Source organism: Hypanus sabinus, chromosome 7, assembly GCF_030144855.1.
Source record: "Hypanus sabinus isolate sHypSab1 chromosome 7, sHypSab1.hap1, whole genome shotgun sequence".
Taxonomy (NCBI): Eukaryota; Metazoa; Chordata; class Chondrichthyes; order Myliobatiformes; family Dasyatidae; genus Hypanus; species Hypanus sabinus.
In genome coordinates, this window is record NC_082712.1 from 181,123,038 (window position 1) to 181,146,808 (window position 23,771).

At 45.2% G+C, this 23,771-nt stretch overlaps 2 protein-coding genes across 6 annotated transcripts in view; one reads left to right on the forward strand and one right to left on the reverse strand.

The window, feature by feature from the left end:
- bet1l (Bet1 golgi vesicular membrane trafficking protein-like) overlaps positions 1-14,534 on the reverse strand; it is a 47,866-nt gene extending 33,332 nt beyond the window's left edge. Inside the window, exons 1-2 of one of the 3 annotated variants that reach the window (XM_059976275.1) lie at positions 14,469-14,516; positions 5,720-5,865 (exon numbers count right to left, since the gene is read on the reverse strand). Coding sequence is in view for 1 of the 3 variants with exons in the window: in XM_059976274.1 (XP_059832257.1) it covers positions 14,469-14,487 (19 nt within the window). In the remaining 2 variants the exon portion in view is untranslated. Of the gene's footprint in view, positions 1-5,719; positions 5,866-14,468 lie in introns of all 3 variants that reach the window. The other 2 variants (XM_059976274.1, XM_059976276.1) reach the window with 2 other exon arrangements.
- Positions 14,535-17,521: 2,987 nt separating this feature from the next.
- Positions 17,522-23,771, forward strand: part of ric8a (RIC8 guanine nucleotide exchange factor A) — a 125,692-nt gene continuing 119,442 nt past the window's right edge. The window contains exons 1-2 of one of the 3 annotated variants that reach the window (XM_059976280.1): positions 17,522-17,800; positions 22,673-22,720. In XM_059976280.1, coding sequence (XP_059832263.1) covers positions 17,717-17,800; positions 22,673-22,720 — 132 coding nt within the window. In that variant the 5' untranslated portion in view covers positions 17,522-17,716. The remainder of the gene's footprint in view (positions 17,801-22,672; positions 22,721-23,771) is intronic. The other 2 variants (XM_059976279.1, XM_059976281.1) reach the window with 2 other exon arrangements.

Sequence of the window (23,771 nt, forward strand, 5' to 3'; positions counted from 1 at the left end):
GTGCAAAATCAGTTCATCCCCCAAAGAAGGAAGGATTCAAAGGGGGGAAGGGACCACAGTGGTTGACAAAGTAAGTCAGAGAATGCATAGCATTAAAAAAAAGGAAATATGACAGAGCTAAGTTGAGTGGGAGGAAAGATGATTGGTAAGTTTTTAAGGAACAACAGAACTTAACTAAAAAGACAATACGGGGAGAAAAAATGAGGTACGAACGCAAGCTAGCCAGGAATATAAAGGAAGATAGCAAAAGCTTTTTTAGGTATGTGAAGAGAAAGAAGGTAGTTAAGAACAATGTTGGGCCCTTGAAGAATGAATTGGGTGAAATTGCTATGGGAAACAGAGAAATGGCAGAAGAATTTAATGAGTACTTTAGATCTGTTTTCACTAAGGAAGACGCAAGTAATCTCCCAGATGTATGGATAGGCCAAGGACATAGGGTAACAGAGGAAATGAAACAGATTGACATTCGGAAGGAAACGGTGATGAGAAGACTGATGGGACTGAAGGCTGACAAATCCCCAGGTCCAGATGGTCTGCATCCGAGAGTACTAAAGGAGGTGGCCCTGGAAATTGCGGATGCATTGGTAATCATTTTCCGATGTTCCTTAGATTCAGGATCAGTTCCTGAGGATTGGAGAATGGCTAATGTTATCCCACTTTTTAAGAAAGGAGGGAGGGAGAAAACAGAGAACTATCGACCTGTCAGCCTGACATCAGTGGTGGGAAAGATGCTAGAGTCCATTATTAAGGATGAAATAGTGGCATATCTAGATAGCAGTGATAGGATTGGGCCGAGCCAGCATGGATTTACCAAGGGTAAATCATGCTTGACTAATCTGTTGGAGTTTTTCAAGGATGTAACCAGGAAGTTAGACGGGGGAGATCCAGTGGATGTAGTGTACTTCGATTTTCAGAAGGCATTTGATAAGGTCCCACATAGGAGATTGGTGGGTAAAATCAAAGCTCAGGGCATCGGGGGGAAGATATTGACATGGATAGAAAACTGGTTGGCAGATAGAAAGCAAAGGGTAGCGGTGAATGGGTGTTTCTCGGACTGGCTGGAGGTGACTAGTGGGGTGCCACAGGGCTTGGTATTGGGACCACAGCTGTTTACCATTTACATTGAAAATAACATCAGCAAATTTGCTGATGATACTAAGCTGGGTGGCAGTGTGACATGTGATGAGGATGTTAGGAGAATTCAGGGTGACTTGGATAGGCTGGGTGAGTGGGCAGATACTTGGCAGATGGCGTTTAATGTGAATAAGTGTGAGGTTATCCACTTTGGGAGTAAGAACAGGAAGGCAGATTATTATCTGAACGGTGTAGAGTTAGGTAAGGGAGAAATACAAAGAGATCTAGGTGTCCTTGTTCATCAGTCACTGAAGGTGAATGAGCAAGTGCAGCAGGCAGTGAAGAAGGCTAATGGAATGTTGGCCTTTATTACAAAGGGAATTGAGTACATGAGCCAGGAAATCCTCTTGCATTTGCACAGAGCCCTGGTGAGACCACACCTGGAGTACTGTGTACAGTTTTGGTCTCCAGGGTTAAGGAAGGACATCCTGGCTGTAGAGGAAGTGCAGCGTAATTCACGAGGTTAATTCCTGGGATGTCTGGACTGTCTTACGCAGAGAGGTTAGAGAGACTGGGCTTGTACACGCTGGAATTAAGGAGATTGAGAGGGGATCTGATTGAAACATATAAGATTATTAAGGGACTGGACAAGATAGAGGCAGGAAATATGTTCCAGATGCTGGGAGAGTCCAGTACCAGAGGGCATGGTTTGAGAATAAGGGGTAGGTCATTTAGGACAGAGTTAAGGAAAAACTTCTTCTCCCAGAGAGTTTTGGGGGTCTGGAATGCACTGCCTCGGAAGGTAGTGGAGGCCAATTCTCTGGATGCTTTCAAGTAGGAGCTAGATAGGTATCTTATGGATAGGGGAATCAAGGGATATGGGGACAAGGCAGGAACCGGGTATTGATAGTAGTTGATCAGCCATGATCTCAAAATGGCGGTACAGGCTCGACTGGCCGAATGGTTTACTTCTGCACCTATTGTCTATTGTTTCTTCTTCACCTTGTCTGCTAAAGCAACCTCATGCTTTATTTTACCCCTTCTGATTTTCTTTTTAAGTGTTATCTTGCATGTCCTGTACTCCTCAAATACTGGTACTTCATTTGTTCCTACCTGCTATGCACCACCTTCTTTTGCTTAACCAGGTCCTCAATAGCTCTCAAAAACTAAGGTTCCTTCAAACTATTATCCTTGTCTTTCATTCTGACAGGAACATATTGTTACGTCTGTAGCCCCCTCCTTTGTGAGAATCGCAAGATCACTGTTGGGTTGGGTAAAGGGGCCCAGGAAAGGGGAAAAGAGCCGTGCAGGTTGGCTCGTTTCCCCAGCGATGTAAAGCTACAGGACATGGCCATTGTCTCCGGAAGACCAAGTTGTGTATTGAGTACTGTACTATTCATTGAAGCCCCTCAGGGGATGACCAGAGTGGGCTGGTTGAGGGATTGCATCATCCCAACCTGATTGACATCTGAGACCCCGTGAGGAAGTATAAAAGAGGGTCTGGGGAACAACCCCTTCAGATGCACCGGAAGAAATATTAAGCGACCACGTAACAGCAGGAAGTCATCTGAAGGAAGCCACGTGCATTCGATTCCATGGCTGGAACCAACGGAAAACAGCTTTTAGCTAACAACGGGGAAGCCCGCTCCCCTGACTCAACGGATTGGCATCCTAAAAGACATGGGCAAGTTAAACCACATTGTTTTTAAACCCAACAACGCTGCAGCTTGAGCGAACTGATAGTGACTGTTATCTTTCCATCGGACAATACATTATCCCCTAAACAACGATAGAACGATTTCTTATTATTATTATAACTGCGCGCTAGATTTATTATTGACAACGTATATTATCTGTATGTTTGCATTAATCTTATTTTCGTGCCCTTTATCAATAAATGCTTTTAAAAATAGTACCATCAGACTTCAATGGACCTCTCTATCTTTGCTGGTAAGTGATCCAGTTACAGGAATTCGTAACAAAGTTGGGGTTCTCGTCTCGAGATTTGACACTAAATTGGGAGGTCAGTGAACCAGGATTGTAAGTCCAAAACTTGGATCTGGTTACGCGGGTAGCCAGACGGGAAACCAGCAAAGATGGACGTGGGTGAATTTATAGAAAACCCGACTCTGGAGGCGCTGGAGGTGGCCTCCAAATCGGATGATAAAATTGGCAAAGGAGTTAAAGCTCGAAGGGGTGAGGTTGTCAATGAAAAAGCGGGAGGTATGAAGGGCAATAACTCAGTATTATATTGGGAAGAATGTGTTTACAGATGAGGTATTGAAAAATATCCCTGAAGAGGCACCCACTAGTGGGACGGCTCAGTTAGAGTTGGAGAAATTAAAGTTGGAACATGCAATTAAGTTAAAGCAGCTGGAGGCAGCCGAGAGAGAGAAAGAGAGGGAAAGGGCTGAGAAAGAGAAAGAGAGGGAAAGGGCCGAGAGAGAGAAAGAGAGGGAAAGGGCCAGGAGACAGCAAGACAGGGAGAGAACTGAGAGAGAGAGAAAGCATGAAATGAGGTTAAAACAGCTGGAAGCAGATGAAAAAGAGAAACAGAGGAAACATGACTTGGAGATGGAGAAGTTACGGCAAGAGCCACGAGTTCCGGAGTCAGACCGAGAGGAGCGGTTCAATGTTAGTCGAGAGTTGAGGCTAGTACCTCCGTTCGATGAGTCGGATGTGGATAGTTATTTCTTGCTTTTTGAAAAGGTGGCCGTGAATCAGAAGTGGCCCAGAGGTCAGTGGGTGGCACTGTTACAAAGTGTGCTAAAGGGGAAGGCACAGCGGGCATATATGGCATTGGCCATGAAGGAGAGTTATGACAAAGTAAAGGCGGCCATTCTCCGAAGTTATGAGCTAGTACCTGAGGCTTATAGACAAAAGTTTAGAAATTTAAGGAAAGGGTGGAATCAGACGTATACCGAGTTTGCCTATGAGAAGGGTGTGCTCTTGGACCGGTGGTGCACCGCAGAGAGAGTGGGAGAGGATTATGGGCGTCTCAGGGAGTTAATTCTGATTGAGGAATTTAAAGGTTGTGTTTAAAGGAAGATATCCGGATATATTTGAATGAGAAGCCGCATAAGTCCATCTTGGAATTTGCTAGGTTCACAGATGAATATGCCCTAACCCCCAAGACCAAGTTTTCCTCAAATAAAAGCTCCCAGAGAGACCCTGGGAATGATCGAGAAAGTCCACCGGCTGAGGCAGAGGTCCTGCCGGAAGCTAGTGGTAAGGTTGAGGGGGAAAGGCCAGACGGCCAGAGATTTCCGGGCTTGACCTGTTTTAATTGTGGAAAGGGGGGACATATTGCATCTCGGTGTTTTGCTCTGAGGAAAGAGACAGGAAAAGGGACAGCGGCCGTCCCTATCAGATGTGCTGTGGTAATCAGTAAATCGACAAGAGAGCCCTGGGTAGACAGAGTACGAGAAGGGTCTGAGACTTGAATGTCACACGGAACCATGTCTGTGAGGGAGGGGGACACACCAGTTCCCGTACAGATCTGGAGACTGATCGGGGGCTGAGCTGTCGTCGATCAGCAGTAAGGTACTAGAGATTGGTGGCAAGACAAGGATGGTAGCTGTGAAGGGAATAAGTAAAAGAACAGAAATGGTGCCCTTACATAAGGTCATTATGGATAGTGAGCTGGTATCTGGACCAGTTGAAATAGGGGTGCGGTCAGAATTCCCAAGAACTAACGCGGACGTCCTTCTCAGTAACGATTTAGCAGGTGGTAAGGTTTGGTCGGCAATGCTGCTGACCCGCCGACTGGCGAGTGCGGTGGCCCCGCCTCTTGATTCCCAGATCTATCCCGCATGCGTGATCACTCGCAGCCTGCCGAGAGAGGCAGCTGAGAATGAGAGCAGTTTAAATCTGGCCAGTTTTGATTTGGCCAAGACGTTTCTACTGACCCTGTACCACGAGGGTTTAGAGGGCGGTAAAACGAAGAGTAGTAAAGTGGAAGAGGGTAAGGGAGCGGAGGCAGACCTGCCCTTAGCAAGGAGAAAGGCCCTAGAGGCAGGAAATAAAGATGAGGAACCGATAGAACGGTTAAGAGGTCCAGAGTTGGACAGGGATGATCTGTCTGGTTTGGCAGAACTGTTTGACGAAGTTGAAAATTCTGAAGGTGTTCCCGATAATGAAATGAGGGCAGTCCTAGATGAAGAGGGTGCCCTTGCCTTGAAGAAGTCTGCTGAGTTGGCAGATGAGGTTGTTTCAGCCCGCGGGGTTGAGTTTACTCCGGAAGAGAGTTGCCCAGAGAGTAGCTGGGAGGATCGGGGGAACTTAGAATTTGAAAAGGGTACGGGTATTGAAAGCCTGGGAGAGGCCAATGTCCCGTTTGCGTGTGTCCAAGATGGGGATGCACGTGGTACTGAACCTAGTAACGGAGCTCAGAAAAAGTCTGAGGTATTTGATTCAGTGGAATGAGACGGCCGTCCTGGTGGGTCAGATAGACTTGGTTCAGTGAAGAAAGGGTTAACCTTGGTAATAGTGGGAAGTGAGAGTTCCCAGGTGTGTGTGCTCGAAGGTGTGTTAAAAGTTAATGCGGAGTTCACAAATGGGGAGATAAATATTATCATTGAAGGAAACGGGAAATCTGTAGTTCCCAAATCGAATGAAGAAATTTTAAACCCTGCCGATCGCTTACCGATTCAGCCGGAAGGTGACAGGACCCCCCACGCTATTATTATTCCAAAATGTGGTGTGAAGAGGCAGAATTTGAAGCACTGCTTGAGCAAAGCGGTCCAACGAGAAACACATAGCCTGAAGGGTCCTGACAAGAGGGTTAGCCACCTGTGTAAAATTAAAGAATTGGGTGGAAATTCAGAAGGTGGTCTAAGTTTGGGACACGGTGTTCATAAAATAATTCCTGTATCTCGCCACATTACCCAAGCTCCCCACGTGGCAAGTACCCGGAAACGAGGCGATGGTTAATGGGATCGCCATTTTTAAATAGCAAAGCCGGTTGTACGGGATTTCGACACAGCCTGTGAATAATAAAGACAACCCCCTAGAAGCCTGCCTGTTCAGCTTGAAAACGACAGAAAGATTTGTAGTTCCATAAACTTTTGTAGATGCACGGAAGTTGAGTTCACACCTCCTTAGAGTTGTTGCTGAAGGAAAGAACTAAAAAAAAAATAAATTTAGGTGGTTATTAAATTGATGCTACAAGACTTTAGTACGGTACACGATGTTAAGATATTGAAGAAAGTGACACTGTAATTGTTAACTGTTTAGATACTGAAGTGAATGTATCACTGTATTGCTCTGTAGAAAAAGAACTTTGGTGTTGTGTTAGATTCTAGCACGCTGTGAGACTCTGTATTCATTTTTTTCCAATGGTAAAAAACGCCCTGAAGAAAGGGGTTGTTACGTCCGTAGCCCCCTCCTTTGTGAGAATCGCAAAATCACTGTTGGGTTGGGTAAAGGGGCCCAGGAAAGGGGAAAAGAGACATGCAGGCTGGCTCGTTTCCCCAGCCATGTAAAGCTACAGGACATGGCCATTGTATCCGGAAGACCCAAGTTGTGTATTGAGTACTGTACTATTCATTGAAGCCCCTCAGGGGATGACCAGAGTGGGCAGGTTGAGGGATTGCATCATCCCAACCTGACTGACATCTGAGACCCCGTGAGGAAGTATAAAAGAGGGTTTGGGGAACAACCCCTTCAGACGCACCAGAAGAAACATTAAGCAACCACGTAACAGCAGGGAGTCATCTGAAGGAATTCGATTCCGTGGCTGGAACCAATGGAAAACAGCTTTTAGCTAACAACGGGGAAGCCCGCTCCCCTGACTCAGCGGATTGGCATCCTAAAAGACATGGGTCAAGTTAAACCACATCGTTTTTAAACCCAACAATGCTGCAGCTTGAGCGAACTGATAGTGACTGTTATCTTTCCATCGGACAATACATTATCCCCTAGACAACAATAGAACGATTTCTTATTGATTATTTTTATACCCGCGCGCTAGATTTAGTATTGACGACGTATATTATCTGTATGTTTGCATTAATCTTATTTTTGTGCCCTTTATCAATAAATACTTTTAGAAATAGTACCATCAGACTTCAACGGACCTCTCTATCTTTGCTGGTCAGTGATCCAGTTATGGTAATTCGTAACAATATAAACTCTATACTCTCAAAATTTCACTTCTGAAGGTGTCTCACTTACCAAGTACACCAGTGCTCTAATTCTACAATAAGAAAAAGTAAATAAATAACAAAAATAATCTACCTATGGCATATGCCTCATGGAAACCTCAACTCCCTACTCTAACGTAGACCCACTCACACCATGGCCACTCTGCTTAAGCTCTCTTTTTTATATTTGTCTTTGCCAAGTCCTTAATTATATGCAATCCAATGCCTCCTCTGGGACTGTGGTGCGTAAAATAAACTGACTCAGTTCTTTTAAACTCCTTCTTCCTCGACATAATCCGGTGTCTCCTTAGGACCATGGCACACAAAATATGTCAACTAATCCACTCACTTCTTTTCACACACTAATGTCTCCTCGGGAAATGTGGCATGCAAAACGTGCAGGCATCAATTTTTATTAAGTGTTAGATTTGGGGCCAGTGTTCCATTGCAATCTAACCACATCCACCACTTGAAGCTTATTCCACACACTCAACACACTGAGTGAAGGAATTCCTCCTTAGGTTCCTCTTAAATATATCACCTTTCACCCTTACCTCATAACCTCTAGTTCTATATTCACCCAACCTCAGTGGAAAATGCCTCCTTACATTTACCCTATCTATAATCTTCATAATTTTGTATACTTGTATCAATTCTCCTCTCAATCTCCTGCACTCCAGAGTGTATCAGCTCAGGACATTCAAGAGTTCAGAACTCAAAATTTAATTCTGATGCCATTCTGTAAGGGTTTTCCAAGGGTGCTCTGGTTTCCTTCCACAGTTCAAAGATGCACTAGATGATTGAGAGGTAGTAACCTAGTGGTGCAAGTTCTGAAGCTCCTGTACCTTGTGGCAGCAGCAGGAAGAGTGATGATGGACGCTGCTCTCATGACAGCTTTCCATGTCGTTGTGCTCAATGGTTGGGGGGGCTTTACCCACAATGTACCCACTACCTTTTGTAGGATTTTCTGTTCAAAGGCATTGGTGTTTCCATACCAGGCTGCGATGCAGCTTGTCTATACAATCTTCAGTTCACATCTATAGAAGTTTGTCAAAGTTACAGATGTCATGCCAAATCTCCACAGAAGAATGGAAAACCCATGTCAGAGAATAATTATACAAATGAAAATACTGTCATATGAGGAGCATTTGGTGGCTCTGGGCCTGTTCTCCCTGGAGTTCAGAAGAATGGGGGGGGGGGGAGAGAAATCTCATTGACTATTGAAATGCCTAGAAAGAGTAGATGTGGAGAGGCTATTTCCTATAATGGGAGAGTCTAGGACCAGACGGTACAGACTCAGAAAAGAGGGGCATACATTTAAAACAGAAATGAACATAGAACAGTACAGCACAGTACAGGCCCTTCGGCCCAAAATGTTGTGCCAACCCTCAAACCCTGCCTCCCATATAACCCCCCACCTTAAATTCCTCCATATACCTGTCTAGTAGTCTCTTAAACTTCACTAGTGTATCTGCCTCCACCACTCACTCAGGCAGTGCATTCCACACACCAATCACTCTCTGAGTGAAAATCCTTCCTCTAATATCCCCCTTGAACTTCCCTCCCCTTACCTTAAAGCCATGTCCTCTTGTACTGAGCAGTGGTGCACAGGGGAAGAGGTGCTGGCTGTACACTCTGTCTATTCCTCGCACTATCTTGTACACCTCTATCATGTCTCCTCTCATCCTCCTTCTCTCCAAAGAGCAAAGCCCTAGCTCCCTTTATCTCTGATCATAATGCATACTCTCTAAACCAGGCAGCATCCTGGTAAATCTCCTCTGTTCTCTTTCCAATACTTCCACATCCTTCCTATAGTGAGGTGACCAGAACTGGACACAGTACTCCAAGTGTGGCCTAACTAGAGTTTTATACAGCTGCATCATTACATCGCGACTCTTAAACTCTATCCCTCGACTTATGAAAGCTAACACCCCATAAGCTTTCTTAACTACCCTATCTACCTGTGAGGCAACTTTCAGGGATCTATGGACATGTACCCCCAGATCTCTCTGCTCCTCCACACTACCAAATATCCTACCATTTACTTTGTACTCTGCCTTGGAGTTTGTCCTTCCAAAGTGTAGCACCTCACACTTCTCCAGATTGAACTCCATCTGCCACTTCTCAGCCCACTTCTGCATCCTATCAATGTCTCTCTGCAATCTTCGACAATCCTCTACACTATCTACAACACCACCAACCTTTGTGTCATCTGCAAACTTGCCAACCCATCCTTCTAACCCCACATCCAGGTTGTTAATAAAAATCACAAAAAGTAGAGGTCCCAGAACAGATCCTTGTGGGACACCACTATTCACAACCCTCCAATCTGAATGTACTCCCTCCACAACGACCCCCTGCCTTCTGCAGGCAAGCCAATTCTGAATCCACCTGGCCAAACTTCCCTGGATCCCATGCCTTCTGACTTTCTGAATAAGCCTACCATGTGGAACCTTGTTAAGTGCCTTACTAAAATCCATGAAGATCACATCCACTGCACTACCCTCATCTATATGCCTGGTTACCTCCTCAAAGATCAGGCTTGTTAGGCACGATCTTCCCTTCACAAAACCATGCTGACTGTCCCTGATCAGACCATGATTCTCTAAATGCCCATAAATCCTATCTCTAAGAATCTTTTCCAACAGCTTTCCCACCACAGACGTAAGGCTCACTGGTCTATAATTACCTGGACTATCCCTACTACCTTTTTTGAACAAAGGAACAACACTCGCCTCCCTCCAATCCTCCGGTACCATTCCCGTGGACAACGAGGACATAAAGATCCTAGCCAGAAGTTCAGCAATCTCTTCCCTTGCCTCATGGAGCAGCCTGGGGAATATTCCATCAGGCCCCGGGGACTTATCCGTCCTAATGTATTTTAACAACCCCATCACCTCCTCTCTCTTAATATCAACATGCTCCAGAACACCAACCTCACTCATATTGTCCTCACCATCATCAAGTTAATGAAGCCACATGTGGTGAATTTGTAGAACTTATTGCCACTGACAATTGTGGCGGCCAAGTTACTGAGTATATTTAAGAGTGGAGGTTCTTGATTAGTTAGTGTATCAAAGTTTACACGGAGAAAGAAGGCAGGAGAATGGAGTTGAGGGGGATAATGATGGAATGGTGGAACAGATTTGTTGGGCCAAATAGCTTAATTTTGCTCTTATGTCTTATGATCAGTGTGATAGCCCCGCTGTGCAATAACTTCATATCAAAGAAGCAGTATTACTGTTCCTCTCTGTGCAGTAACAGCCAATACGAGCTCTTGCCTGGGCACTTGTTTTGTGAGTCTGCTGGTGAATGGCAAACAAGGTCAGAAAGATGTCTCCTCAAATAAATCATTAAAAAAAAAGCCAACGTCGGCAATACAGAACCATGTTTCATTCCATTAGACACATAAAAAGTAAGTGCCCAACACCTGGTAAATAGGAATGAGGTTACATGTCAGGGCAGGAGGTTGGGTGAATGTGCCCTTGTATAATTAGATGGTGAAAGATATAGACAGTTTAGAGTAAAAGGCTGCCAATTGTGTTTAATGGAAAAATTATGAAAGTGTCAAACTGACAGGTAACCGGTTAGATTACTCTGACCTAATGTCAATGATTATAGCATGTTAAACGTTCCCTGTGTTTGCTCAAATAAACTACCAGACACCTCAAGTGGTCAATGTTCTTGTTCAATAAACGTCGGGCAGTATCAGGAGCTGCCAACAAGGTACACCACTTCGAGGGCGTGCTGCAACACAGGAGAGACAAAGACAAGGGAGCGTTGCACTATGGGAAGGGTGGTACTGGGAGATAGTCAAATTGTGGGAAGGGCAGATACTGAGAGAGGGGAGGTCTTAAGAGAGTCACACTGTGGGGGGAGGTACTGAGGGTGGGGCAAGGATGGTGCTCTGGCTGTGAGGACTGGTCCCCATGCCATCATGGTGGGTTTCAATGAGACACGTGGGCATGGAGGTGTTCCAGCTGTGCTAACCTCTGGTCAGCTGGAATTGCTCACAAATAAGAGAAAATCTGCAGATGCTGGAAATCCAAACAAAAAATACAAAATGCTAGAGGAATTCATCAGGCCAGGCAGCATCTAGGAAGAGTACAGTCCACACTTCAGGCCAAAACACCTCGGCAGGACTGGTCATTGGACGCATGGCCCAAGACACCTCTCAGGAGAGGGTCCCACATGTGAGCCGTCTTGCAGGGATGCCTACTGTACCCTTGCACGATGTACCAAGGAGGTTCCTGCACACACTTTACTTCCTTTCCTTCCTCTGATGACCATACACCATAGCAATCTGTTTCATCACCCGGTGGTGGGGGAGGTCCCCAATGAAAATCCCTTTTTGCAAGGGTCATTCCCATGTACATTGGGGACCTGGGGTGGAAGGTGTTGCAAAGGGCAGTAGCTGCAACAAGCTTTTATGTAGGTTTACAGCCATCCCGTCCACCTGTCCATTCTGTATCACGCTTATATCGAGTGTGACAGATTGCAGCCCCTTGGAATATCTAAAGGGCCAGCTCCTCAGGTTGAGGAATTGGAGATATAAAAATTATTTTGAACCTATGTAACCTCTGGCTAAAAGAATAATTGGGACTGGATAGGAACTTTTGAACTGAAGTAAACTCTGCTTTCAGCAGTCAGCTAAGACAGGCTCATACCAGTTCTCTCCGGCTTATAGAGAGACCTTGAAAAATTGCTAACATTGTACATTGTACTCTTGTTTGAGTAGGGGGAGGAGGGCTCACCAATAAGGACTGGACAGCACAGCCATCTGTAATTAAGCCTTGATGTAGCAGACTCCCTTATCTGTAACTAAGTTCTGCACAGACTTGGTGGTCGTACCAGTTCAAATAATATCTTGCAACAGTAATGTATGGGGCTTCCTATGTATAAATTATGGCTGTAACCTGAGGGAGAAGATCCACTTGTCGGATGGTGGCAGTACTTACTTGCCTTTCTTTTGACAATTGGGTCTCAAAGTCCTGCAGGAAGGTACGCAATAAACTGTGGTAACTATAAGAATTTGGTTTACCGCGTTTTATTCAGATTTGACTTTCAAGAAGGTTTTGCTTCCACTTCAGCCCTGCACTCCTCACATATGGGTACCCAGTACAGAAAGGGGACGGGTCAGCAGAAGATTTACTGGTGATCCTGCCACTGTACAAGATGGACATTCACAGGTCAATCAGCAGACAGTCAATAGACAATAGGTGCAGAAGTAGACCATTTGGCCCTTCAAGCCTGCACCGCCATTTTGAGATCATGGCTGATCATCTACTATCAATACCCGATTCCTGCCTTATCCCCATATCCCTTGATTCCCCTATCCATAAGATACCTATCTAGCTCCTTCTTGAAAGCATCCAGAGAATTGGCCACCACTGCCTTCTGAGGCAGTGCATTACACCCCCACAACTCTCTGGGAGAAGTTTTTCCTTAACTCTGTCCTAAATGACCTACCCCTTATTCTCAAACCATGCCCTCTGGTACTGGACTCTCCCAGCATCTGGAACATATTTCCTGCCTCTATCTTGTCCAATCCCTTAATAATCTTATATGTTGCAATCAGATACTCTATCAATCTCCTTAATTCCAGCATGTACAAGCTCAGTCTCTCTAACCTGTCTGCGTAAGACAGTCCTGACATCCCAGGAATTAACCTTGTGAATCGATGCTGCACTTCCTCAAAAGCCAGGATGTCCTTCCTTAACCCTGGAGACCAAAACTGTACACAATACTCCAGGTGTGGTCTCACCAGGGCCCTGTACAAATGCAAGAGGATTTCCTTACTCTTGTACTCAATTCCCATTGTAATAAAGGCCAACATTCCAACAGCCTTCTTCACTGCCTGCTGCACTTGCTCATTCACCTTCAGTGACTGATGAACAAGGACCCCTAGATCTCTTTGTATTTCTCCCTTACCTCTTTACACCGTTCAGATAATAATCTACCTTCCTGTTCTTACTCCCAAAGTGGATAACCTCACACTTATTCACATTAAACGCCATCTGCCAAGTATCTGCCCACTCACCCAGCCTATCCAAGTCACCCTGAATTCTCCTAACATCCTCATCAAATTTCACACTGCCACCCAGCTTAGTATCATCAGCAAACTTGCTGATGTTATTCTCAATGCCTTCACCTAAATCGTTGACGTAAATCGTAAACAGTCAAAGGGTCTGCCAGGGCCAACTGCCTGTCTCTCCTCTGGGGATACATTTGTGCCCTGATATCCTTGGAGCGACAGTATGTGGTCACAAAGGGTAGTGGGTGTATTTTTGGGAGTGGGGAGGGGTTCCCCATTATTGTTTTACAGACAGTAATGATAATATTTTAATTTGAATTTCCTCACTATCTTGTAAATATTTGAAGTTCGTACATTGTGTATTTTTGTATAAATGAACTTTTGTAGTTTTGTATAAAAAAGGGATTATACTGAGGGAGCAAACACGAGGAAATCTGCAGATGCTGGAAATTCAAACAACACACACAAAATGCCGGTGGAACACAGCAGGCCAGGCAGCATCTATAAGGAGAAGCACTGTCGACGCTTCAGGCCGAGACCCTTCATCAAGACTAACTTAAAGGAGAGATAATAAGAAATTTGAAAGTAGTGGGGGGAGGGGCTTGGCCCGAAACGTCAACAGTGTTTCCACCAGCATTTTGTGCGTGTTGTTTGATACTGAGGGAGAACCAGGTTGATGATTAATAACCCTCTCTGTCTGAAGATAACACTCCACAGTTACAACACTCCCTGGATCCGCATCCCGCGACAAAAGAAGTATGTCACAGGGGAAGACGATTCGGCCCACTGAACCTGTGCTGGCACACAGGGGATTCTCACCAGTTAACCTATACCCCCATTCCCTCCTCTGAGTGGGGTACTGGGAACCGCAAAGGGGAAGCCAGGAGGCAGAGGTAGTACGGGGGTGACGTGGGGATACTGTGGACCATCCCGGACCGGTGATGTAGGACATTACCCGGAATGGCTACGGGAACGTGGTGAGGTGTCCGGTTCCAGGTCCGCCGCGGCACCCTCCATCTGCGGGCTTTAGTAGTGAGGAGACTTGTTGCCGATTTTCCTTCCCGGGCCAGAGTGGCACGGCGCTTCCGCTTCCGCTTCCCCTTCCCCTCCCCCTGCCCCTGCCCCTGCCCCTGCCCCTGCCCCTGCCCCTGCCCCTCCCGCTGAGACCAGCTGCTGCTCCCAGTCCTGGGGCTGGATTAGATCCCCAAGCGCCTCACCTCGGTTCCTTTCCGCCATTGCCGCGCGCTGCCTTCTGGGAGAGTAGATTGAGCGCAGGCCAGAGGCGGGGAAACTGTCAATCAAAGTGCGGGCGGGTCGGGCATCTGTCAATCAGAATGACGTGTGGGGCAGCTGTCAATCAAAGCGGAAGGCGGAGTGCGGAGGGGATCAATTATACCAAAAAACATAGGAGCAGAATAAGGCCATTCAGCCCATTGAATCTGTTCCTTCATTCCATCATGGCTGATCCTGGATCCCACTCAACCCCATACACCAGCCTTCTTACCTTTGACGCCCTGACCGATCGGAAAATGATCAACTACTGCCTTACACGAAGAAATCTGTAGATGCTGGAAATTCAAGCAACACACACAAAATGCTGGTGGAATGCAGCAGGCTAGGCAGCATCTATAGGGAGAAGCACTGTCGACGTTTCGGGCCAAGACCCTTCATCAGGACTCACTTTTGCCTTAAGTATACCCACGGGCTTGGCCTTCAATGCAGTCTTTGGCGGAGCATTCCACAGATTCACTACTCTGGCTAAAAAATTTCCTCCTTACCTCTGTTCTAAAAGGTTGCTTCTATATTCTGAGGCTGTTCCCTCTAGTTCTGGATACAAACATCTTCTCCACATGCACCCTATCTGGTCCTATCAACACTTGGTTTCAATGAGATCCTTCCGCATTCTTCTAAATTCCGGTGAGTACAAGCCCAAGGCTGCCAAATTCTCCTCATATGCTAACCTCTTCATTCCTGGAATCATCCTTGTGAACCTTCTCTGGACTCTCTCCATTGACAACACTTTCTTTCTGAGATTTGAGGTCCAAAACTGATGACAGTACTCCAAGTGTGGCCTGACTAGTGTCTTATAAAGGCTCAGCATTACCTTCTTGCTGAATTCTATTCTCCTTGAAATAAAACAATGGAAATAGAGGGAGGGTAGAGGGAGATGAGTAGTGGAAGATTGATGGAGTGGAGGGTGTGTCATTGAGGGTGGGAGGATGGGGGTGTCAAGGGAGAGGAGGATGGGAAGTCAGTGGAGTGTTGATGGAGGGAAAGGTGGGGAGTCAGGGAAGGGCTGAGGGAGAGGAGGGTGGGGTTTATGGGAGGGTCGATGAGTGGGAGTCAGAGGATGGTCTATGGTGTGGGGGTCAGTTTGAAGGAAGGGGAGTGTCAAGGGAGTGGAAGGTGAGGACTTTGGGGTAATTGAGTCCTGGTGCCATTTAAGGTGTGGAATGGGTGGTGTGTGTGTGCTGTGGAGGGAGGGGGTTGGTGGAAGAGGAATTGTAAGGAGGGCAGAATGTGGGGAGGGTGGGGGAGTCAAGTAGCTGGGACACAGGATGGGGTAGATGGATGAAAAGGAAAAGCAATATTAAGGTTTGAGGTTGTTCATTAACATACGGACATAACTATATGTCCTGAATACATTCAGTCATTCTCTTGTCTGATTCTACCAACATTCCAGCAAGCAGAAAAAAAGCTAAAATTAAAAAAGAACGCAATAAAAACAGTAATCTTGACCTTCATCCAATACCAAATTTTAAAACAACAGAGCTTGGGTATAAGTCTTTCTAGAGGGGCATGACCAACAGAGACAACATGCTGATCTACTGCAGAGGTTTGAAAAGGATTGGAGAGGTATGTAGTGGGTCAGAGGATTCAGCAGGAGTCTGAGATCCTTGGATTCTTCTGCTAGGGTTGTCAATCAAGTATGTTCAATGCAAACGTGGAGAGAGAGAACAAATGTGTGAATCCCTGCAGCATCTGTGACTCTGTCTCAGAGGCCAATGTCAGGATGAGGGTGAGACCTTGTAAGGTGTAAGGCTCTGATGGTGTATCTAGTGGAGTTCTGAAAACCTGTGCCAGTCAACTGGTGGGAGTGTTCAAGGACACCTTCAGTCTCTCATTGTTACAGTTAGAGGTGCCCACTTGCTTCAAAAGGATGACAATCATACCAGTGCCCAAGAAGAGCAGGGTGAGCTGTCTCAGTGACCATCATCCAGTTAATCTTATAACAACTGTGATGAAGTGCTTTGAGGGGTTAGTCATGCCCAGAATCAACTCCTGCCTAAGCAAGGACCTGGACCCGCTGCAGTTTGACTATCACCAAAACGCGTCTACAGTGGAAGCAATCTTGCTGGGGCTCCACCTAGATACTAGTAATACTTCCATCAGGCTGTTTTTATTGTCTACACTCAGTGTTAAATGTCATCAAACCCTCAGTACTGATCAAAGTACATATACGTCACCATATACAACACTGAGATTCATTTTCTTGTGGGCATACTCTATAAATCCATAATAGAATAATAACGGCAATAGAATCAATGAAAGACCACACCAACTTAGGCGTTCAATCAATGTGCAAAAGACAGCGAGAAATACATACAAAAATAAATAAATAATTATAATGAGCAATAAATATTGAAAACATGAGATGAAGAGACATTGCAAGTGAGTCCATAAATGGTGGGAACATTTCAGAAATGAAGCAAGTGAAATTGAGTGAAGTTACCCCCAAGGTTCAAAATCCTGATGGTTGAAGGGTAATGATTGTTCCTGAACCTGGTGGTGCGAGTCCTGAGGCTCCTGTACCTTCTTCCTGAGTGAGAAAGGAACATGGTCTGAATGGTGAGGGTCCTTGATGGATGCTGCTTTCCTGTGACAGTGTTTCATGGAGATTCCACATTGGTGGGGAGGGTTTTACCTGTGATGGACTGTTGTATCCACTCTTTGTAGGCTTTTCTATTCAAGGGCATTAGTGTTTCCATACCAGGCTGTGATGAAACCAGTCAAGTCTCTCACTACACACCTATTGAACTGTATCAAAGTTTCAGATATCATCCCAAATCTTTGTAAACTTCTTGGAAAGTAGAGGTGCTGCCATGCTTTCTTCATAACGGCACTTATGTGCTAGACTCAGAACAGATCCTCTGAAGTGATAACACCGAGGAATTTAAAGTACAGACTTTAGTTAACAAATACCAGTGAGGGATGTTTGATTAAAGTCATGAATATGGTTCTATGCCCACCCACTGTGAATAGAGTTGGATAGAGGGGAGGAGCCGGTACTATTGTTGTGGGCGGGCTCGGTAACCATGGACGGGACCAGTCCGCCCAGGAGAGGTGTTTTTCGCTGTGAGTGGATACGGCATCTCAGGGGCCGGCCAAGGCGGTGCTTGTCGTTGTGGGCCGGGAGCGGTGCTGGTATCTATGGGCAGGGCTAAACGTTCCCCGGTTCACGGCCATGGAGCTGAGCGAGGTGACCGAGCGGGTGGAGACTGGCGATCAGAACCGCGCGTTACCGGCGCTGCAGCGCTTCATCGCCGAGGTGAGTCCGCCCATCACACCCTGTTCCAGTTTTACCGACCCCCTGCCCCCTCTCTTCCCCCCTCCCGGTGTACAACTTGAATGCAGGTAAACGAGTGGGCTGAGGATGGCTAGGCAGATGATAGGGCAAAATTGCCGTGTAACGGCGACCAGGCTGGTGAATATAGGGCTGAAGGTGTTATATTTGAATACATGCTGTATTTAGAATAAAGTAGATGATCTTGTGGCGCAGATGGAGATTGGCAGGTATGACGTGGGCAAGTACTGAGGTGTAGCTGAAAGAAGCTTATAGTTGGGAGCTTAACATCCAAGGATGCACATTGTATGGAAAGGACAAGCAGGTAGCCAGAGGGGGTGGCGTTGCTCTGTTGGTAAAAATTGAAATAAAGTCATTAAAAAGAGATGGCATGGGATTGGAATAGGTAGTATCTTCATGGGTAGAGTTAAGGAACTGCAAACATTTAAAAAAAAACTAAACAGCAGTCTTATGGACTTTTGTAAATTACAAATTACAATGGGAGATAGAAAATGTACATCAAAAGGCAATGAATTATAGTCATGGGGGATTTCAATATTCAGGTAGATTGGAGGGAAAACTGGTTAGTGCTGATTTTGGATCCCAAGAGAAGGAATTTGTAGAATGTCTACAAGATAGCTTTTTAGAGCAGCTTGTGGTTGAGCCCACTAGGAGAAAGGCTTGTTGTCTAATGAACTGGCTTTGATTAGGGAGCTTAAGGTAATGGAACCTTTGGAAGACAGTGATCAAAATATAATAGAATTCACCTTGCAATTCAGAGGTAGAAGCTAAAGTCAGATGTATCAGTATTATAGTGGAGTAAAGAGAATTACAGAGGCACGAAAGAGGAGCTGGCCAAAGTTGGTTGGAAGAGGACACTAGCAGGGATGACAGCAGAGTAACAATGACTAGAGTTTTTGGGAGCAATTTGGAATGCACAGATACATCCCGAAGAAGAAAAAAATTCCTTAAAACAGGATGACACAACAGTGGCTGACAAGAGAAATCAAAGTTAACATGGAAAGAAGGCGGGAGAGCGGGGCTAAGAGGAAAATGGATCAACCATGATGAAATAGTGGAACAAACCTGATGGGCCAAATGGCCTAATTCTGCTCCTATATTTTATGCTGTTATAAAAGCCAAAGAGAGGGCCTGTAATAGAATAAAAATTAGTGGGAAGATGGAGGAATATGAACATTTTAAAAACCACCAGAAGCCAACTAAAAAGGTAAAAAGAATCGGAAATATGAAGGTAAGCAAGCCAATATGATCAAAGAGGATATACGAAGAGTGAAAGAGGTGAGAGTGTCAGGGGGCTGAAGTCAGTGCAGTTGCTATTACCAGAGAGAAGGTGCTTGAGAAGCTGATGACATGAAAGTTAGTGGAATTGTGGTGAGTGAGAAAGGTTGTCCAAGGGTTTGGCAGGACAGAAATCAGTTGAATTATTTAATATGCAAGATTGTTTATTGTTATTTTGCAGTACACAGGTGTAAAGGAGAACAAAATGATTTTTTTCCCAGAACCAATGCAACATAAAAAAACAATAAACATAAAGAACACAATAAATAGAAATACAAAAGTAAATCATGAAATACAATGTACAAGGAACTGTTAATATGACTATACGGGTATATGCATAAGATTAGCTTATGTACATTGACAGTATGGTGTCTGGTATGCAGCACAAAGCCTGGTTGTATGAACACATGTCTAGAGCACGTGGTGGCAAATGGGATTAGTTTAAACTGGCATCATGGTTGGTGCAGATATTGTGGGCTGAAGGGCCTTCCCTATGCTTTCTTCTATATTATTTTATTACTTTGAAGGCTAGTGCTTAGTTATTCACCATACACTCAACATTTCCCCAATCAATTCCACCCAGCACCCCCCTTGTACCTCTGAGGGTTTGTTCATATTTAAGGTCTGTGTGATGAACTGCATTCATTTCGGCCGTAGTTATTACACAAAGCCATCGGCCATTTGTACCAGAGGACCAGGCTACAGGCGCACAGTGACCTGTCCCAGAGGGGATGCAGCAAGGATTCGCCACACTGGTTCCAGGGAATTGGTTTAGATTCATTTATTTATTACGTGTACATTGGAACATGTGTCATTTGTGTTAACAGTCAACACACCCAAGGAGCAGCCACAAGTGTTGCCACCCATTCTGGCACCAACATTACATGCCCACCATGTTCAGCAGAACATAGACAACACAATAAGTATGGAAGCAACAGCAAAACAAGACTTATTTCTCCTCCTTTCCCCCCACTTCCCCTCTTCCTACCCCCCCCCACCCCACCCTTCCCACAATCTGGTTGCCTTTGATAGCCAGGACACAGAAAATAAAAGCTGAGACCATAACAATGCTATGAAAACAGTGCTAAAGTGCTAAACAGTGTACAGGGTGCTATTTGCAGATGCGGTGCTTCATGAGGTCTAACACACAGGTGCAGTACTATGCAAGGTACTGTGGAGTATTCTGTGTACAGGTGCTATGTGGGGCCCTGTGTGCAGGTGTGGCACTATGCAGGGTACGGTCTGAAGTTCCCTTTGCAGGTACAGTGCTGTGCAGAGGTTCTGCGCAGGTGCGGAATTATGGGGATTCTCTGCGCGGAGTTTCTGTGAGTGGATGCGGTACTGTGTGGGACCCTGTGCACAGGTGCAGTGTGGGGTACTGTGTGTGACTCTGTACATAGTTACAGTACTCTGTGCAGACAGGGTACTGTGCAGACGAGTCGCACAACCATGTGGTCTTCTCTGCACAGGTGCAGTGCTGTGCAAGAGAATCGGTGGTTGTTCTGTACTTGGATTTTCAGAAGGCTTTTGACAAAGTGCTGCACATGAGGCTTCAAGCATGTGGTATTACAGGAAAGTGGATGGTGCATTGGCTGATTATCAGGAGACAAAGACTGGGAATAAAGGGCAAAATTGCCGTGTAACGGCGACCAGGGTGGTTCTGATTTACTGCTGGTGGCTTGTGCTGTTCCATAGGAGTTGGTGTTGGCAAGTTTGCAGATGATATGAAGATGGATGGAGAGGTGGGTAGTGTTGAGAAAGCCAGGAAACTGTAGAAGATCTTTGACAGATTGTGAGAATGGACGAAGATGGAATATAGTGTTGGAAAATGTGTCAGATTCAAGTTTCATACCACTGCAATATGTCAGGAAATTTGTTATTTTGTGGCAGCAATACATAATAAAAACTATTAATTACAATAAGAGATGTGTATGTATGTTGTATATGTAGTGTAAAAAGAGGGGAAATATACTGGGGTAGCTTTCATTGTTTCCATGCTATGCACTTTCGTCAAAGAAATAAAAACATAGACTATCTTTAAATGGAGAGAGAATTCAAAAATCAGAGCTGCAAAGGGACTTGTGAATCCTTGTGCAGGATTCCCTAAAGGTTAAATTGAAGGTTGAGTTGTTGGTAAGGAAGGCAAATGCAATGTTAGTATTCATTTTGAAAGGACTAGAATACAAGAGCAAGGATATGTTGCTGAAGCTTTATAAGGCATTGGTCAGACCGTACAGACCATACTTGGTGTAGTGGGAGCAGTTTTTGCTTCCTTATCAAAGAAAAGATGTGCTGGTATTGGAGAGGGTCCAGAGAAGGTTCACGATTTTTTTTCTTGGAATGAGAGAGCTAACGCCATCTGAAACCTCTTGGCCTGTACTTGCTGAAGTTTAGAAGAATGAGGGGAAATACCATTGAAAACTTTTGAATATTTAAAGGTCTGGATAGAGTGGATTTGGAGAAGATGTGTCCTATTGTGATGGAGTCTTGAACCAGAGGGCACAGCCTCAGAATAGAGGAACATCCATTCAGAAGGGAGATGAGGAGGAATTTCTTTAGCCAGTGGGTAGTGAATGTGTGGAATTCGTTGCCACAGACAGCCGTGGAGACCAAGTCATTGGGTATATATGAAGTGGAGTTTGATAAGTTCTTAATAAGGGCTTCAGGGGTTACAGGGTGAATGGGGTTGAGAGGGATAATATTTGGGCCGTGATGGAACTGCGGCTTTGACCCGACGGGCCAAGTGGCCTCATTGTGCTCCTGTGTTCTATTGGTCCTTCAGCATTTTGTGTGCGGTGATATGATGAAGAGTTTTTACTCAGAAGGTGTTTGTAATGTTGAACACACTGTCTAGGGGAGCGGTGAAGGCTCAGAGACTCTCAGAACATTTAATTGTATTGACAAGCATTGACTGTGAGGGGTAGTTGAGGGGATCTCTCTGGAGAAAGAGCTGGAACATTCAGTCATCACTTTCCTTCATATCAGAGTTCGATACGTTTCTGGATGCAGGAATGGACACGAAAATGATACAGATCAGGTTCTGGGTCAAATGGCCTACCCTCATTGCTTCTGTTCTCATGAGGGACCAAAGAAATGTTAGCAACATCATGAAGGGTCCCACCCATCCTGCTCATGAACTGTTTGTTCCACTCCCATCGTGGAGGTGGCTATGTAGCATCCATACCAGGACCATCAGACTCAAAGTTACCTTCCCTGTATGCACCTGTACCTAGTGTAAATTTATAGACATGCAATCAATCTATACATATAATCTATCGTGTGTATTTATATTTATTGTGTTTTCTATTAATGTGTTCTTTATCTTACTGTGTTTTTTCGTACCTCATTTTGTTCTCCTGTACACTTGTGTACTGGAAATGACATTAAGCAATCTTGAACCTCTGGGCAGAGTCCTGCTCATTGGTGTGATCAGGTATAGCAGTGATCCTCCTGTCTTGCATCACTGGTTCTTTGGTTCCACATGGTGTCACTGCACAATGGTAGTAATCACACAAGCGAGTTGCTGCCCCATTGTAACTTCCCTCCCCTGTGTTTCAGAACTCGCAATGTTTCCTGTTCGACGTGGAGGGGAGAGACCAGAGACGGGTAAGGTGTGAAAGTGGGGATCAGGGGTTCTGGGCACTATGGGAGCAGCACAGTGGGAGATGGGTGGCTGGAATCAACCAGGGAATGGGGAGTGGGCATTAGGAGCGTGTACTGGTGGATAGGGGAATGTGGGGGTTGTGCTGGCAATGGTGAGGCAAAACTGGAAGGTGAATTGGGATTGCTAGAATAATAGATGTACCGACCATTTGGGTCCTGGTATCGAAGAACTAGAAATGGAGGGGTAGTGTGTGCAGAGTAGGACCACAGGGAAGGGACAGAATGATGATTCAGAGTTTTATTTACAAACTTTGGTGGCTAATATTGTTTCCTTTAATTTTTTTCATATGTGAAGGACAGTGATAAAGCCAGTGTCCGTTGAATATTTGTCACTTAAAGGCACATGAACCTTGTGTGGGTAGAAAGGGTTAGTTTAGTTCAACTTTTAATCACTAGTTTAATTACTTTGGCACAACATGGTGACTACGTACTGTGCTGTACTCTCAAAAGGGTGTGATGAATAGAGAAAGCTTGGTATCCAGATTCACTGTTCCCTGACAAAAATTGCATAAGGATGTTATCAGTACTGGGGGGGGGGGGAAGGGGGGGTTCTGAAGGAGCTGGATAAACTGGGACTGTCTTCTCTGGAGTTTACATTTGAGGGATGACTTTACCTTGAGGGCCACAGGTTAGATTGATGGTTCAATCTTTGCCCCAGGGTAGTAGGGTCTAAAACTGGGTGACGTACATGGAAGGTGAGAGAGAAAGATTTAATGACCAACAAACTAATGTTGTCTGTCTACACAATGCCCAGATCCCTCCATTTTCCTCGCATTCATGTGCCTATCTAAACGTCTCTTAAAAGTCCCTAATGTATCTGGCTCTACCACCGCCCCAGGCAGCACATTCCAGGCATCCACCACTCTCTTTTTTTTAAAAAAAACTTACTCCTCACATCTCGTTTTGAAATTAACCCCCTTTTCTTAATACCTTAAATGCATGCCCTCTTATTAGACATTTCAATCCTAGGAAAAAGATACTGCCTATTCTATCT